The sequence below is a fragment of the Copadichromis virginalis genome, linkage group LG3, assembly GCF_057382275.1.
Source record: "Copadichromis virginalis isolate Kocher_CV1m ecotype Utaka linkage group LG3, C_Virginalis_male_GT1.1, whole genome shotgun sequence".
NCBI classification, from domain to species: domain Eukaryota; kingdom Metazoa; phylum Chordata; class Actinopteri; order Cichliformes; family Cichlidae; genus Copadichromis; species Copadichromis virginalis.
The window spans coordinates 52,402,894-52,421,447 of NC_140620.1; the positions used below are offsets into that span (position 1 = coordinate 52,402,894).

Genomic DNA, 18,554 nt, shown 5'->3' on the forward strand with positions numbered 1-18,554 from the left:
TGAAAAACAGGAAGCCAAACTGCAGGTCTTCAGCTGGCTACTTCAAGACTGCTCTAAAAATCAGTCAATCTCAAAGATTCTCAATAATTTTACAGCAGAAATAAACAAAAAAAAAAACAAACACACAAAGTGAATTGACACTTCAGTTTCTCCAGTAAGTAAAGTAAATGGGTTTAGCTTGTTTTGTTTTTTATGTTAATTAAAAATAACAGTGGCTTGAAATAGCTTCACCTTTCAAACAAAGCTAGCTAGCTAGCACTAATTAGCTAATTAGTGCTAGCTAATGGTGGAGACCTTTATTCAAAACACCAAGATAGCCATGGCCAAAAGACAAACGTTTAAACCTCAAAACATGTGCCCACAAACTAGTGGGTGAGGCCACTCTGGCTACTGCCATCTTTTACACAGTCAAAACTGGAATCATTAGCTTATCTTGCTAATTAGCCTACCAGCTACACCAGCAGTGAAGAAAGCCTAATGTGCTAGACGCCAAAGAGTTCCTTTAACAAAATATAAAAGGTGGACTAGCAGTACGTTAATAACTATATTAAATTGTCATCTTTATTGAGGTTTTTAATAACATTAGCAGCTCTCACCTGCTTTGCACTAAATTTAACAAAAGCAAGTGGACAGTGCAATAAACCCGAGTCAAATATGAATAACTGTATGTTCACTTGTGACAATTATAACAACTGAAGCGCTCAACGTTTTGTTTTGGTTTTTTATCCAAAGAGCAAACTAAGTGAATATTAGCTTAAATGGCTAGCTGCAGCTAATAAAAGGTTCTTACAGACTTCATCTTCTATATTTAACAGTTCTCCTCCAATTTATGTTTTTTATTAACTTCAGAACCATTTTAGTTATTGATCAATATTATGATGTGGTAAATAAACACGTTACAGTAATGAAATCCCTACTTTTAATGAACTGCAGGTGACACTGCCTTTGCTTTCGCTAAAAGTTTGCTCAGTGTGGCCATAGCATGCTAAGAAAAGCTTAGTATTTTTAACTGTTTTTGTATTTTAAATCAACTTTGTGATATAACACCTTGTAATATATGACGCTGTCAAACTGTTTTTTTTTAACACCAGAAAAATCAACAAGTGGTGGGCAGAAATTTGATAAATGTACACTACACATTCAAATAAATCCATGTCTGCTGAGCTGCCAACTGCATCGACTAAAAGTAAAATCGAAGTAAAATTTTAGACTTTGATTTCAAACTTTTTCAAACCACAACCAATTATGGTACTGGACTGCATCCCACACACAAGGTGCAGTTTTACAGATAATATACTACCCAACTGCAGCCCACACGATTTGAAAGTAACAATCCATCACATAAAACCCAGTGAAAAGATGATACTTTTTTGACAGACCCTCTCTGTTTCCGGCAGACGCTCCTTTCTTTTCTCATGCTTTTCCCACCAACTCTACACTTTTTCTGTGCAGATTTGTCTTGTAAGATATGTTAGCCTAAGTAGTTCTGGACACATTTCTAATAACCTTTCCTCTCTTTCAACAGTCCATCAAACCCACAAGCTACACCAGCTTAGCAGTCAGCAATTTAAAAATCTGCTCCTCTTCCTCTCAGCTCATGTCACATAAAGTACTTGACAGTGTAGCAAAGAGTGATGTTACCGTCTTCAGATTTTTGCAAATATCAAAAATGAGACAACCCTTAGCCCTCCGCGGAGATCGTTTGCGGTTTCTTTGCTGACAAGTTGATGCTTTTTGTCATGTAAATGTCAATTATTTCATAAGCTCCCACATTAAAATCAAAATTAAAAACCTAGGCATATAACCAGAGGTACTACATCAAAGGAATCTAGAGTTCATCTTTTAGTATAGAAAATGTTTTTGCCGCTCATCTAAGAGTTTTTATCACTTCCTAAGGGTAAATGTAATCTGATTATTCTGGCTTAACGTCAAGTCAGATACATGTCACACATTACGGTTTACTCCTGCCAATCTCTTTAAGCCCCGCTTCTGTACTTTAACTCAACAGTTAGAAATACAAACGTTCCTGACTTATATGCCTACTTTTTAGCATCTGCATTCGCAGCATTATCACCCTACAACTCTGCACCCTATATCCACCTCCTGACTGTCAATACACATACAGGCAGGCAACACAACACATACACAAGAATGACTTCACAAATATAACTTTTTAATCCAATTGTGAGACCAGATTTGGAACTTGAGGAACTAGTCTTCAGATTTTTCAACAACCAGCTGTGTGGTCCTGTGTGTTTTGCGATCCTACATGGATGATGGGAACAGTTGAAAGGCAGCGACTGACCCAGGCTGATTCTTTTGCCCTCGCCACCTAAGTGTAAGATACAGCCTTTGACCGAGCAGACCATTCGTTGTCTGCACCACCGTGCCTCAGGACAGAGAACAGAGCAGAGGGGAGCAGACTGAGCGGGAGAACGGGAAGGTGAAACATGAGAGGAGGCAAAAAAGAAAAAAGCAAAGATGTCAGATTTGGTTTGTAAGGGCTGGACCACAGGCTGGATGAGGCCTTCTGTTCTAACCTCCATCTTTGACAATACAACAACCACCTCAAGATGCCTGGCTTAAAATCTAACTCTGCTCTCATTGTGTCCTTGTCTTTTTATTTAAGCCTCTGGTTTGTCTTTCGGTTCTGGCAAGCGCACCCTCATATCAAAGAAAACTTTTGTCAAGTGTGTGTGAGCGAGAAAGACAGTGGATATTTCATCTGCAGAGGGTTACAGGCGCCCATACTGTATGTAACAGCAATTTTTCATTCTAGGGGAAGTGTATTCTGCCTGCAGAAAGATAGTGATCTATTTCCCCTCCTATAATCCCCTTTTCTCTCCCATTTTTGTTCTTTAGAGGGTATCAACCAGGGTAAGGAGGGGGGAGAGGTGACATAAAGAAAGAGATGGAGCAGAATAATCAAGGTTTTTCTGGCATCAGAAGCAATATCTATCCTACATCTACCGCTGCACGCTGGCACTTCTCTCACTTTTTCCCATTATTTATCTGTTTGTTTTTATCTCTTATTTATGCATCTCTAGCCTTTTGACAATGCTGCAGAGGGGCGCTCGGCCACCGTGTGCATTATTGTATTAGTATTGAACCCTTCTTGATGAATCTCCTCAGAAAATTGAAATACTGCAGAATGGGGAGATGTGGGAGCTTGAGCTTGATGCATGGAGATAGATGAAGCATCGGATGTAATAATTTATAAGGCCCCCAGCATGCACCGTGCATCTCTGCCAAAAAGGCACAGCACTGACAACGCTGAGGTTAGCGGTTCAAATCCCAAAGGGTTCTCTGGCAAAACTGACGTATACCCACTTGGAAGGGACTAATTGAACAGCTTTAAAGGCACTTTTGTAACAGCTTATTGGGATTTAACCCCAGCCTACCACCAGTAGCGTTCTTGTGGGAGCAGTGGAGTTTGTCTCATGCTTATCCATACAGTTATTTATCACTGATAGCAATACATGAATGTAGGATGTAAGAATTTCATAACTAATTCATGTGAGTCTTTAACTGTTTCCACAGTGCTCCCTTTCAGCGCTCACCTTCTTGATTGCAGCTTTTGTGAAACTGACCGAGCTTGTGAGGAGCACTAATTCATACTGCAGACTCTCTGAATAAAGGTGAGCTGAAAGCAACACCTCTAAGCTGGTGAGGAACTGTCACGTAGATGGGGGTAATATGTAATAGTGTGGGCACATGTGAGGTGTTGCATTTGTTATTTCAGGGCAAAAACTGTGCTAGAAAAAATACTCCAAGGGTGTCAAACATAAATCCCACGGGCCAGGATTGGCCCGACAACGACCCATTAGTCGTGAAGAAGGCGTACATTTTGGACTTCCTTCTAATGAACACCTCCCCCATGGCGATTCATTTTTAATTCATAATTTCACACCAACATAAAAAAGTTTGGCATCACTGTCCTAGATCATAAACCTCCACCAGAAGCTCATCTAGGGTGTGTTTTGTTTTTAACTATTTGTTAAGTGGCCAACTTTCAGAAACTAGAAGACAAAGTCTCACATATTCATTGCATCCTAACACAAGCCCTACTGCTAACCTTAGATCAGATGCCACTGATGTGGACACTGGAAAAAAGAACATGTTGGATTTACTTAATTCAGTAGTTTTTGCTTTGGCAGCAACTTAAACAACTGAGTTAACTCGACATTCACATATTCACATTCAATAAGCCTGTGCATTTTGTGTTGATAAGGTGATTGAAACATGTTTAGATAAAGTAAGCAGAGCTCATGAAATATTTTAATCCTTCACAATTTTCTCAACAAAGTCAAAGAAACCTAAAATCTTAATGGATTTACAAAACCTCCAGTCCACCCATCCTTTTATCTTTACCAGGGTGGCACGGGGGCTGGGGCCTATCCCAGATGTGATAGGGTAAGAGACAGGGTACTCCCTGGACAGGTCTCCAGGGCTAAAACGCAGAGACAACCAACTCATGGGTAATTTATAATCACCAGTTAACCTAACCCCAATAAGTGCATGACTTTTAACTGTGGGAGGAAACCATAACACCCTGGGAGAACCCACTGCCAACTAGTCAGATTATGGATTTGAACCCTTCTTGCTGTGAGGCAGTAGTGCTAACCACCACGCCTCCAAGCTGTCAATCCACTTACTTAACAAAAGTAGGACAGCTATGATTACACAGCTTGAATTTTCTTTACATTTTGTCCTCGACAGGTTAAACCACAATAAACAGCAACAGCACACGTGTGGTGTGTGTCTCTTATAACTCCAGTGATTTTCCTGCAGTTTCAAATCTCGTGTGATCTTGGGAATTTCCTGAGCCCAGACAACTAACCACTCTTACTAGATCGTATCATGTCATCTCAACAAGAACAAATTAAGTTGTTGAATTGCTTCATACAGATCCTACATGATTTAAATATGTTGACCATAGAAACATGAAACTATTTTGTTAAAATTACAATTTTTTTAGACTTTTGTAAATGTAACAACCACCCATTCCTTTTCTGAGTGGAGATGCTAAAAGGTTTTAAGATGCCTGGTCCTGAGCAGCTACATGCTACTGAAACAGTCACATCTGGGGCTGAAACAAGCTGCAGCTAAAGGCAAAATATACATTTTTCTTCAAAAAGATCAAAGTGCTAAAAAGCTGAAACGGAAACAAATGCAGTGACTCCAGCTTCAGTTGTCAATTTAGGCTTTTGTAGGTATTGTGGGTACAATGATGGGACAAACTTTCTTTAAAAAACTTCCTGCTGCTGACTTCAAAGCGATGGTTTCTTTATTCCCTGTGTCTAACTCCACAAAGCATAGCCATAATGGATTGTGTATGCCGGTAAACATTTATAACGAGTTTCCATTTGTGGGCTGCTGAGTCCAGCTACTCCAACTTATTCACCATGAAGGCTTGCTCTGTGTTAACAGCAGCCGACTGCTGAGAGAAGCATGTGATCTGTCTGTGAGCCTGAGGCGGCATCGGCTGCCGGTCCTCCCCTCGCCTCATCCATCGATCCAGCGTGACTCTGCAGGAGTGAGATGAAAACCTCTCGCTATGATTTATGGGATATCATCTGCAGGAGTACCAGTGGAGCTCCTGCCTCCCAGCAGTTGATGAGGAAACTACCTGCCAGACGCAAAAACCAAGACTGGGTCCATAAACCCTCACTGGACTACTTCTGCACTGCAAAGCCTTTATTATAACCTAGTGGTCATTTTATTCCTTCAGAGGTACTAATAAATGGAAACCACAGCAGATCTTAATTCTTATGAATGTTGGACGGCTCTTTGTTTAAAAACCACTTAAAGCAGTTGAGAATGTTTTGAATTCTTCTTTAAAGGTACTTTGCAGGTAGCTTGTTCCAAACAACTTGGAAAACTCATCCCGTTTTTAAGGATTCGGCTCTCTTCTGGTTCTTCATTTAATTTCTCTAACTGACTCCATGATGGTTTGATGGACTCCGTGCATTTTTGTTTTTCTTGTTGCTAAAAATAATTACTTCCACTAAGGAGGTTATTATTTTGTAGTATCTGCATGCATGCCATCATTCTGCCTGTAAACATGATAACTTGGAGGAATTCTGAGAAAACTTGGTAGGGGTGCAGAGTGCGGTCATGTTAATCATCCATCAAAACCTGGCTTCCAGTTCAAGGTCTTCAAGGTCAACTTTATGATTTATTGGACAAAAATTGACAGAAAGCCGTATAACTTTGAAACTAGGTCTATTACAAGTGTGGTTTAAGATTTAAGATATCATGTCACATTTGACCTCTGACCTCTCCTTCAAGGTCAACAGGTTAGCCTAAAAGGTCAAGATGATAATAATGCTATACAGAGCCGTTTGAAATGAAGATTCTTACTGCCATTGTTTGTACTTTCAACATACAGATATCCAGGAAGTGACATTAAGACATTCTAAACACATCTGACCTTTGACCTCATCTTCAAATGCAAATAAACTCATGAATTGTTAACTTTGCTTCAAATTATACTTTCTTTGATACAGGTCTATCAGGATCAGGAAATCTTATATTATAGTCTGCATCCAATGGCAGGTTACATTTGACCTCTGACCTCAATTTTACATTTTACATCTGCCTTTCTTTTAAGCTGAACCCAAAATGTGTCACATCTTTAAACAAAGTATGAGAACGAATGGCCTACTTGGAAATATACTGTAGTACAGTGTTCTATAATAAGCTCAAGCTATTTACACATCAATACCTATTACCCATTAACCCACTCCTACATAATGTCTGTGTAATCAAAGCAAATATCCGTCATACTTCCCTTATCTGACTGACTTTACTGCACCGCCAACTTAATGTTCTTTTAAATGAACAAATAAACCAAACAAATATATACAAACTAAATAATACAATATTTCCTTAACAGTAAATACCTCCAGAGAGTGCCTTGCCTTCTTGTTCTTTATCGTTCTGGCTGTATGTTTTGGGTCGTTGCCGTGCCTCCCTGAGGCCACCATGTGTTGGATAGAAATGTAGTCTCTATATTTAAATCCAAAAGGTGCTGCAATGCGTCTTTTCTGTAGCAATATATACACAATAAGTTATTTAATGTGTTTAGAAAACATGAAAACCCATTCAGTGATTAGCATTTTCTGCTCAAAACTATTCATATAGTCAAAGAATGTGATATGAAATTACTAAATTAGATGAAGCTGTCTTTAATAAAATATTAAAAAGTGTCATTTTTCATTCTTTCTTTCAATTTGTTTCATTTCTTGATTTTGTTTTTTTCTAAAAGACTGACACATTCAGCAGCATGTTTATTCAGGAGCGCCATGGGATGAATGAAAGAAATGACAACACATGGCTAGCTTTGCAACTTACTAAGCACTTAAATATTAATTAAAGAGCCACGAGTACGCACCAAATGTTAGCATATTTGTTTATCTATGAACAAACACACATTCATGTCAGTGTCCCACTTTCTCCTACTTGCACCGACGGCAGCATTAAGACGTAATTCTGCCAACTTAATCCACTTAAAACCAGAGTTTTTTTAAGGATTCTGTCTTAAGGGTTGCCCTGTGAAAGGATACAAGTACAAAACTCTCAGGAGACGGAGAATTCATGTTTTAAAAGTAAGAAGAAAGACAGTGACAGACGTGGTGTGGCAAGAGAAAATGCATATAAGCTAAAAAAATCTCTAGCCCTAGTCTCCTCTCCTTGTTTTTTATCCTCCTTTCCTCGTTTCCTTCCATCTCCTCCATTGCATGTGTAACAAATGATTTGGAAACCAAAGAGGGAGAAAAGGCAGAGGAGCAAAGACAACGGCAACCCCGGGGCTGCTAGAGATTGCTGAGGCTAGCAATGTCATGCCTGACTCGACCACAGTAAATATAACAGCAGTGATGATGGAGGACGGGCGGGGGAGGGGGTGAAGCGAGCTCATATGGATCTGCAGTTCTTTTTTTCCACACTTGGGATAAATTATGGCACGTGCACCAGGTGGGTATTTGCTGGGATAATGTCTTTCTAACCTGGACGCACCTTACAAACAGTGACCGTGTGGTACACCGACGCCGCCGGGCGCTCTGCTGATTTTTCACATTGATGAATGAAGGTCACTGTGGGGAGATGTTCAGCACCTGTGTGACATTTGCAGAAGGCGCGCTGCACGGGAGAATGTGAGCGAGTGTTTATATGTTTCAGAGTTATGACATTTCCATTTCCACATCGCACATCTCAGGGAAAAAAAAAGTGAAACCTGATGTATAATGCTCTAAATTTGCCCGCGGAGCCGTAAGTGGCAATGATGGGGTGTCGAGGGCTGAGGCTGCGGTGCTGCAGTGGAGAGGCGGAAGGAATGTTTTTGAACTGCGAGGTGGGTAAAAAAAAAGAAATTGAAAGAAGTTCTGATGGACGGGCAAAGAGGGAGACTTAAAAGTGTTGGTGAGAAAGACACACACAGACACTGTCAAGCTACATCATGGAGTATTCTTTTTTTAGCCTCAATACAGATCTTTAGCAACACTTCATTCCTCTTTGGAAAGCGTCCAGTTAGCTTTCAGGTCTTATTTTCTTTTCCAAGCAAAACCCAAAATGCTTACCACTTTGTCTCTATAAAAAGGTGTTGGGAAGCTGTGCAGCTTTTACTCGAGATATAGAAATGAAAGACAAAAATGTGAAGCACAATATCCTCGGCAAGGAGAGGAAGGGAGGTGACGGGAGTCTCCACTTTTCATGTCACACCTGCCGATGAGATGGAAATCTTTCCCCCTTATTGCTCGTACACCAAATAGTCCCTAGACTGACAAAAATGTCCACAGTTTGATCTGAGTTGAGAGAAGAAAGTTCTTGACTGGAAAAAAAAAAGTAAAGTCAAAAGTCACCTAATCCCTTTTCTCATAAAGCTGCTCCAGTCCTGGTATTTTTGTTTTATAACACACAGAATTGGAGGTACCATAAAAACAGCAAAGTGGTAGTTGAAATGATTTTTGATTCTCCGTGGAGTTTTATATTGTTTCTTTTATATAAGTCCAACCCAGACGCAAGCATAATCCTAAAACTAACAGTCGTCATCTACATTATGTGCAAGGTTGGTATGAAATATTAGCTTAACTAATAACCTTTATACAACCACTCAGACTATCCCTGTAAAGAGTGACTGTTCACTAAGCCCCTCCTCTAAACAGATAAATCATCACTTCATCATCATTTGCTTCTTCAAATGTGTATTCAAAGCAAGTCAGAAGTTAGGTTAGACTGAAACACGAGTCTGAACTTAACACCAGGGCAAGCTAACAATACTGGAAGAGATATTTTTTGCTTTAACTGTATATCTATGGTGGTGTGGGGGGGCACAGATTATTGGCAGATGAAGGTGCTCCTCTTCACCTATAATTGGGCCTTCTTTGTGACTCTCAAGCAATGCTCAGCCAGTCCTCTGCTTAGTCTCTCGTCCTGAGGTCAAATGTCAACTCCACCGTCTCAGTGCAGCAGCTCATGAACCAGTTCTCTGCCTACTTGAGGTTCTGGTCTGAGTGGCTCTCCAGCTCGCACAAGATCACAAAGATCAAGGCTGCTGTAGCCGGCTGAAGTCCAAGAACATGAGGCTGAAGTCAACAGGACGACAGATTAATGTAAAATGGAGGACGCATGGGCTGATTATCAGCAAGCAGCTGAACTTTTGAACTATCTGGTCTTTAAGTCTGACGTCATTAGCCGTGTCTGGGCCCAAACTCCGCTGCAGGTCCATAAGTCAAATGAACACTGCGGCATCACTGAGAGTTAAAAACTGTCTAAATTCTTAATAAAATGATCAGCATTGCTGCTCTACCAGGTGTAACAATTTCGTTTGACATCCAGGCATCCATGAAAACAGAATTTATTAAATTTAACAGAGTTAGAAGTTAGCAGAGGGTTAGCTCGCTAGTTTCCGCCTAAACATAATATAGCATGTTCTGACTGAGAGATTTTTGAAACTAATTAAAACGTACAGCTCTGCTGTCACTTCCAACATAAGTCAAGACAGAAAACTAAACAACAGTGACGTTTGCAGGGTTACTGAAGTTTGGCTAGCTGCTATATAATGATGTCCTATGTGATTGCTAGCGACACAGCTATGTTAGCATAATATAAACACAGTGAAGCTGGAGGATGAACGCTAACTTTTTTCCACTTGATAAAAGTTAACGTGAGGGTTCCCGATGGTCAGGGACAAATGCAATCGCATGGCAGGATGCTGTAAACGGACCAAACTTTAGTCAGGAGAACAACGGAGATAATCCACAATACGAGGTTAGTCATTAATATACTGCTGCATGGGCTGAGCTGTACTTACATCATAAGGTTTTAAAAACTGAACTTTGAAATTAATAGTGGTAATAAAAACCGAGAGAAGCCGACAGTGAGTGTTTTTAGGGGCTTGTTGAGATTAAATACAACAAGATATAAAGCGGTAAAACATGTTAAAAACACAGCAGCCTGATGAAACGCAGAGTAGTTTGGGCCCGGAAGCAGGATTCATACGTCATCACTTAAAGACTGAATAGGTGAGGGTACTGTTGCCTAGCAAGCAATCCTGGATCTATCAGTCAGATGGAAAAAACACACAACCAAAAAAACCAAAAAGTAGTTTCTAAAATATATTTAAGAAAACATATAAATATAAAAATATATTTAACAACGGAAAAGACTGTCTTCTACATGGAGCGGCTGTTTGTGCCTGGAGCTTTACTGACTTTACTAAAGCTACAAGCTAAAAGGTGATGGTTGCAAACACTAAAACAATCTGTCAGTTATCCTCAATCAAACAACAAACTTCACATATAATCTTCTATTTGGCAGCCAGACAAAAAGATGAGTCGGCTTTTTCTACCAAGAACCTGATGTTGCAGACTTAAAAAACACATGTACAGCAGTAACTGTGTGCCTGCTGTGTGAGCATGGAAAGCTCAACAAGAACGGTACGGTAATAGTAACTAAAGGGTTTGGAGCTTAGTGAAAAGTCCACCTATTCCCTATGCTAAATGTTACCTATCAAAGTCCCACATCCACCAACCCTTCATTTCACCCTGTCCCCACTCACCATCCTCCGTGGGCACGTAGACATTGAGGTAGAGGCAGTCCTCGCTCTGGTTCTGGATGTAACCGGCCGCCACGTCCAGGTTGTCTGTGAACCACACGGGTAGCATTATCTCCGGCAGTACACCGTGAACATTTTGAGGGCACACAGGGGCAAAGAGGGTGGCGTTGCGGATCTCCTGCCAGGATCCCGGGGCCTCAGGTGGCTGAAAACGGCGATCGCCGATAGGCGCCGTGGCGTAGGGCACACCCAGGTACTGCTCCACAGGGCCAAGAATCTCATTGTTCAAGTCCTTCTTGATGCCTCTGAGCTTCCCATAGTTAGTGGTCACGATAGGGTGTTTAGAAGGATCCATCTTCTGGCTCGAGGCTAGACTGAAGAGCAGAATGAGGCCTAGGACGCTCATGAGGCACCAGTCTGTCATAAGGCTGAGGTGGCTTGTCCTTGACGACAAACTCCGCCGACTCTGTCTATTTATAAAGAATGGAAGGGGCTTCATGACTGAGTTCATACCGTTCAGCCACCTGCTTTTAGTCAGTTTGGGAAAACGTCTCTCTTTATGAGCAAAAGTGGATTATATCCAACAATCTGGAAGGTAAAAAACCCTTAATGACTAAAAAGGAGCTTTTTTAGAAACTCGACCAAGACTAAGGGCGCTGAATGAAGGTGAAGTGGAGGACAAGGCAGCTGCTTGGGAGAGAAGGGTCCTTTGGGCTCTGGGTGCCGGATAAAGGGGTTTGGACCTTGGAGTGGGTGCCAGGTCAGTGGTGATTCTGAGCAACGGTGATCCGAAACACTTCCCAAGCCATGGCTCTGTTGCGTTCCATACCTATTCGTCCTCAATTATCCAGATAATTGGATTGATGATGAATTCTGCAGAATGAGACAGAGAAGCAGGGGGGAGGAGGGAAGAGATTTAAGGGACGGTGATAAAGAGAGAGACAGCGGGGGCGGGGGGAGGGAGGAAGAAAAGATAAAAGAGATTAAGCTTATCTGAAACAGAAATATATTCCATTAAATGTTGTCAGTTCAACATTTTTTCACCTTCAGCTGTTGCCAAGGGACCTTTTTTCTTTTTTTTTTCCTGAAATGAAAGATTTTCTAAATCCAGAGCCAGTGTTGTGGAGATCAAACTAACAAGGGTTCATTTTGGGAGCATTTCATGTGACGATCAACGTGTTTCACTTCACGTCGTTACATCACAAGGCTGAAAATGTTTCTCTCCAACATGGACGGAAGAACAAAAACAAACACAATGACACAAATGCAATTTCTGACATCATGTTTTTACTTCCTCTGGCGTTTGCAACATAATCCCATATATGCTCCTTGCTGAGTGCACATTTCTACATGTCTCTCTATTCATTATGTATGGGGCGATCGTGGCTCAAGAGTTGGGAGTTCGCCTTGTAATCGGAAGGTTGCCAGTTCGAGCCCCGGCTTGGACAGTCTTGGTCGTTGTGTCCTTGGGCAAGACACTTCACCCGTTGCCTACTGGTGGTGGTCAGAGGGCCCGGTGGCGCCAGTGTCCGGCAGCCTCGCCTCTGTCAGTGCGCCCCAGGGTGGCTGTGGCTACATTGTAGCTTGCCATCACCAGTGTGTGAATGTGTGTGTGAATGGGTGGATGAAAGGTTGTGTAAAGCGCTTTGGGGTCCTTAGGGACTAGAAAAGCGCTATACAAATACAGGCCATTTACCATTTACCATGTATGAAAATCCTGCTGTCCCAGTGCGACCTGCATGAGGGCACGATCCCTCCTGGCGGCCCGAGCTCAACCTGGCAGCTAGCACGCACGCATCTCTGCCGAGTTTCCACCGAACAACGCTGCCAGCGATGCCTCAATATTTCTATTAAATTCCTCGAGGCTTCAGAGGTTCTCGTGGAGGCAACACTACAGACAGTACAGTAGACAGCGTTGGTGGACGAGTAGAAGCTGGAGATTAGGGCGAGCCTTTCACTGCCCAGTAAGGTCAAATGTCAATAATGTGCGCCTGTAAGCAGCTTAGAACAGCCCAGCTGGGGCGCTCTCTGGCTATACGCAGAACACAGAGACACACTCGTAGCATTAACTGAGCCACACATGAATGAAAGCCCACATTGTGCACAGCCATTCATGTAATCTACAGCGGAAATGTGCAAATCCTCATCTAACAGATCCAGAGTCAGGAAATGCATGAGGCGAGGAGGAGATTAGGCTGCCGTTACGTTGTTGCGTGGTGTTATGTAACGGTGCGGGACACACAAGGCCCGGCAGTAAGTAACGCTGGGAGTACAGTGAGATATCTCCTCAGTGTTAGCGCACTCTTTTTCACTCTTATCGCATTTTTTTTCACACTCTCCCCTTTGCTTTATCGCCCTACCGTAATTGTCCCCTTTAAAGGCATCATTAAGGATATTATTGCATCGCCTGTACCCACCTCTGTTTTTGTTTTCTCCCCCCCCCCACTCCCCCTTTCTCTCACACTGCCAATAAAGCCATTTAAAATGTAAAAGTATGGGATTTAAGAGGCTTGAGGCAAGACGGCAGATAATTAGAGTCTATAGGCTGATGAGCAGATAACACAAATAAGGAGGCTCATTCATGTATTAATCGTTTCTTATGTACAACAAGCTCTTGGAGAGGATATATTCGGGCTTTTGGGGAAATGCATGGTGAAAAAAAAAGTTAAAAAAGAGAGAGCAGTAATTGCGAGCGGGCCTGTAGCGCCTCTAATCTCTCCTTGTTTTTGTTTGTTCCCGCGCGTGCACACTAAATATATTGCCGCCTGCCTTTGTTCGTCTCCGAGTGGACTTTGTTGTTCTGCCCACGCCCCCCCGTGTGTGCGTCGGGTTGTGTATCTGCTCGCTGAGAAGCGGGCAGCACGACGCGCGCTCTAATTAAACCACGGAGAGTCTGGGACGAGCCCTTCACCCACACACCCAACAATCAAAAATAACCATCTACACTGCTGTTAAACTTTCATCCTCCAACGTACATAAAAGAGACGGGCGAAGAGACGAGTGTCGGAGGGGAAGGGAAAAAAAGAAAAAGGAGCAGGGATGACGAGAGAGCCAAACTGGAGATGAAAGGTGAGAATAAAGATGGAGAGGAAACAGGTCCTGTTAATGAAAAGCTTCTCTGTGGTCAGCAGAGGCTCTTCAAGAGGCCTCGAGTCAAAGTGACACAAGGAGGAGAGATTCTCAGGGACGTGATGAGCCCAGGAAGGGGGACAACTGGACTCCTTTTTGCCCAAAACTTGCACCTCGTGACACATGTATGTCAGAATTCCTGGCCAAGCTCCTGGCAGACACGAGTATGCCTGCGGGGACCGCCAGAATTTTGTGGTGCATCTGAGTGTTTAATTGCTAATTGGCTCAATTAGAGGGTTTAATTGGTCCAGCTCTGCCATGAGCAGTGGGAAAGCTTAAGTGATTGATGAAGCAGAGAAAGAGAGAATGGGGGTGGACTGGGGAGAGGACGGTTCAGCATGTCAACAGAGCCACACACAAGATATTCATGGGAATGTGTGTGTGGAATTTTGGCGCCACTGGCGCACGCACGCTATCATACTCACAGATTTAAATGAACAGGTTCTCCCAGAATACTGTACTTCTCTGTATACATGCAACACTATCTCACACTCACACACAGATGCACACTCATCCAAGATTCATGTCATCAGCAGAATGTTTTCCTCAACTCCCAGGAGGCAGTGAGACTGAGGGAGACTGCACAGGCCACTCCGTGGCAGACTGTCAGTGGGAAACTCATCTTCCCCTGCACTTCTTTTTCATCTCCTACTTATTTCTAATTTAAATGAGAAAGGCAAATGATGCTGCAATTCAAAAAAAGAAAAAAAAGATTTTCAATTCGAAACCAGTCTTTACCGCAAGATACTTTGTTACAGGTCTGTGTCATTCTGAATCATCGAAGATGAGCAGCACAAAAAAACATGCGAATCAATTGCATCCCAGCGTTTTCCACAGTTAAGGATTTTTCTACTGGATGCACATGTGGGCCTTTTGTTGAGCAGTAATACAGGAAGAGAAATGTCTGGCATCAAGCTCCAGAGCATGTTTTCCAGGGCTGAAAGCATGACGCCAGTGTGGAAGCTGCACTTCCTGGAGTGGCCATTTGAGGCTGGCACCAAAAGTGAGTCACTCCCCATATACTGTACTCACATGTACAAATGGCCTATTAAAAAGCATGTTTACAACCTGTTAGGAAAAACGTGTTTGTGGTGTTGATGGTGAAATTATATGACAAAATATGGCCATAAATAACTGTGCTGCACACACTAACACTCAATAAGACACCCTATCATCCAAATGTGGTTCCTTCTGGTTCTTGAAAATGAAGATGGTGACAGGTAATCCTAACCCTGACGACAAGTCTTCAAAATATGGACTCCTGACACCAGCAAACGGCAGCATAGTGTCCATCTTTGCCACACAGTCTGTGATTACAACCTTCCAGCCTCACTGCGACCTTTACACCACTGTGCCACACATTCATCAACTGAGCAGGCTTGAGCAAATCAGGATCACAGCTATTGGAAAGATCCGGCCACTCAAACACTTTCATTTGACCTATACGTCTGTAAGTGATATCATTTTGCTGCTTAATCTGTTGATGTGAAATGATGCCTGCCTGGTACGAGGTTCAAATAGATGTAGTTGTCATTAGGCCAACAGCTATAACAATAACAAATATCACCATTACTCCGTGCAGTCGATATCACTTCGGCTACAAAAGAAATGAATGCCTCAAAGAAGAGAAAACTGAGCAGTGAACGGTGAGCATATATGCATATAATGGACGACTAAATGCTTCTAAGCAAGGTGGAGAAGAAAGCGGAGTGACTGATCTGACAGGAGCAGCTGCCGAGGAGAATATCAGATAGATATTATCCAACATCTAAGCTAAAAGAACTTAAAAGGAAAAGGAAAAAAACAACAGCTAACGTCTCAACTGGCACACTTAGAAAGCAATGAACGATGCAGATGTAAGAAAACTATTTAAATGTGTTTATAAGACGACAAATCACAGGAACAAACTGACAAGTCAAGAATGTATGTTCACTAAAGATTAAAGAAATGTGAAATATCCCGTATAACAGAGCATCTGATATTTGGATTGGTTATTGGTCCATACCTAGACAGCTGATCGTTGACAGCAGTCCCATCCATAGGAACTATCTTTATAATTCAATTCTATGTTATTCTGTTTTACAGTTAGCAGATTGGAGGTATTCCACAAGTGGGACACCTAGAAAATCTTTATTTTTATGTTTGGATTAGTTTTTGTTTGTTTGTTTGTTTTTTTAACAGAACACCAACTTTTTTCAATTCAATTCAAGTCTATTTGTATTGTAAGGTAACAACCCTATACAATAATGCAATAATACGATGTTCAGTTGAGCTGAAACAACTGACACAGATTGAGAAAAATTTTTTCCTTGTAGATTTTTTCCTCACTGCTTCCTCACTTTCAACTCCCCCATGGTGGTTCCCACGCCTGGATGAGAAAGGAGGAGGGTTGGCTGGCAACCCTATCCCACAAAACCCAAAAATATTGACAAGAGAACATCAAGGAAGCTTGAATTTGGAAAAACGACCTTCAACCCAAGGCCCAAAGCACGCCATTCAGTAAAAGTCAGGAGTTTTTGGAAACTACAGGACCAAAAATCCTTCCTCCAACCAGGATTAAAATACATGGAAAGTCCAAACCATGTATCAAACTGGAAGGGCTTACTAAATTGCTAAAGCAATGCAAAATTACAGCCTTGCATTAATAGGGACCAGCGAGACTAGGTGCATTCAATCAGGACAGAGCAGAACAGGGGTGGGCAACTCCAGGCCTCGAGAGCCGGTGTCCTGCAGGTTTTAGATGTGTCCTTGATCCAACGCAGCTTATTTAAATGGCTAAATTACCTCCTCAAGATGTCTGGAAGTTCTCCAGAGGCCTGGTAATGAACTGATCATTTGATTCAGGTGTGCTGACCCAGGGTGAGATCTAAAACCTGCAGGACACCGGCTCTCAAGGCCTGGAGTTCCCCACCCCTGGAATAGACTGATAAGTAATGAGACATGAAGAAGATGATGCCTCTCGCATGGAAGTAGTTGTGCTAATATTATCTAAAAGTAGAGAAAGGCACTACTAAGTTGGAAGGTTCATGGTGCATGGCTCATTACAGCAACATTCTGATTAAACAAGACCAAGATCAAGATGCATGACCTGTGGGAAAAAGCGAATAAAAGATCTGTAAAGAAAGAGATAGGAAGAAAAAGATGGAGGTGGATAGCCCATACACTGAGGAAACCAGGCAACACCATCACCAGACAAGACCTGATGTGGAACCGAAGGCAGGACAAGGAATAGATGGCAAAAAGGTGCAAAAACAGGAAAGCTATGGATCGGAAGAAATGAAGGCATAAGTGACGTGAAAGCGCCACGAAGACGACAAGAACTGTGAGGTCAGATGATGATTCTCGATGATACTGTGTGAGTGCCATCAATCGTCTATTGAGGTTGCAGCAGGAACGCTGTTCAACACCATTCAACAGAACGCTCAATTAACTTTGCCTTTGTCCTGAGAGAGAACTTAATTTCCACCAGGTATTTATTAGAGATGGCACGATACCACTTTTTTATGTCCGATACCGATACCGATATCATAAATTTGGATATCTGCCGATACCGATATGAATCCGATATAGTGTTTTTTAATCAACAAAACTGTTTTTAAAATATCTTGCTGCATTTTGCAAGTCTGCAAGTTCATACTCAAGTTTAAAACAACAACTACACTAAAGCTATTCTGTTATACCTGTATGCAAAAAAAATGTTTCATAGTTCAGCAATACTGATCAATCTAATAAACTTAAACCTACACCATCCTCCCTATTCTGGTATTTTAAAGAGTACTTAGTGTAAATATTAAGCAACCTAACTAATAGGGTTCCAACTCCCAGCAACAACAAAAATAAATAAATAAAAAATAGGGAACCACCCCTCACACTCCACCTCATGATGCTTAATCGACGTAATCAACCTTAATTTGATGCAGTGTGGAAAAAAAAATGCACAGAAATCAATTATTTTTCAAGAAATATTAAATAGATTCAACATCTTTCTTCAACAAAATTGCAGACTGCACAGATGGTACCTTCCCAAAGGAAAAAGTACTATAGCTTACTAGGGTATATTTAATAGACTTAATAGTTACTATATACAGTAATGGACTTCTATTCATTTTGCATCAAATTAAAACTTTGGGTGTCAGATAATTATTTATTAAAAGCTAGACATTTTAAATGAGAATAAGAAAGAAAAGTATGTCTTTGTGCCCCCTTTTCCCTGTTAATGCCCTATCGGCCCCCCTGGCTAAACTTTGCTAGATCCGCCCCTGCACAGTTACCAGCCGTCAGCTACGTAGAAAAAGATCCTCGAGTAGAAAGTAATATTAAATACATTCTAACAACAGCTGATCAAGCTTAAACGTGCTGCTGTTGTTCA

General features: G+C 41.7%; 1 protein-coding gene across 3 annotated transcripts in view; it reads right to left on the reverse strand.

The window, feature by feature from the left end:
• Positions 1-18,554, reverse strand: part of LOC146715210 (neuroligin-2-like) — a 253,970-nt gene that overhangs the window by 143,819 nt on the left and 91,597 nt on the right. For all 3 annotated transcript variants that reach the window (XM_085451639.1, XM_085451640.1, XM_085451638.1), the window contains one exon: positions 11,060-11,929. In XM_085451639.1, the coding sequence (XP_085307765.1) occupies positions 11,060-11,567 (508 nt within the window). In that variant the 5' untranslated portion in view covers positions 11,568-11,929. The remainder of the gene's footprint in view (positions 1-11,059; positions 11,930-18,554) is intronic.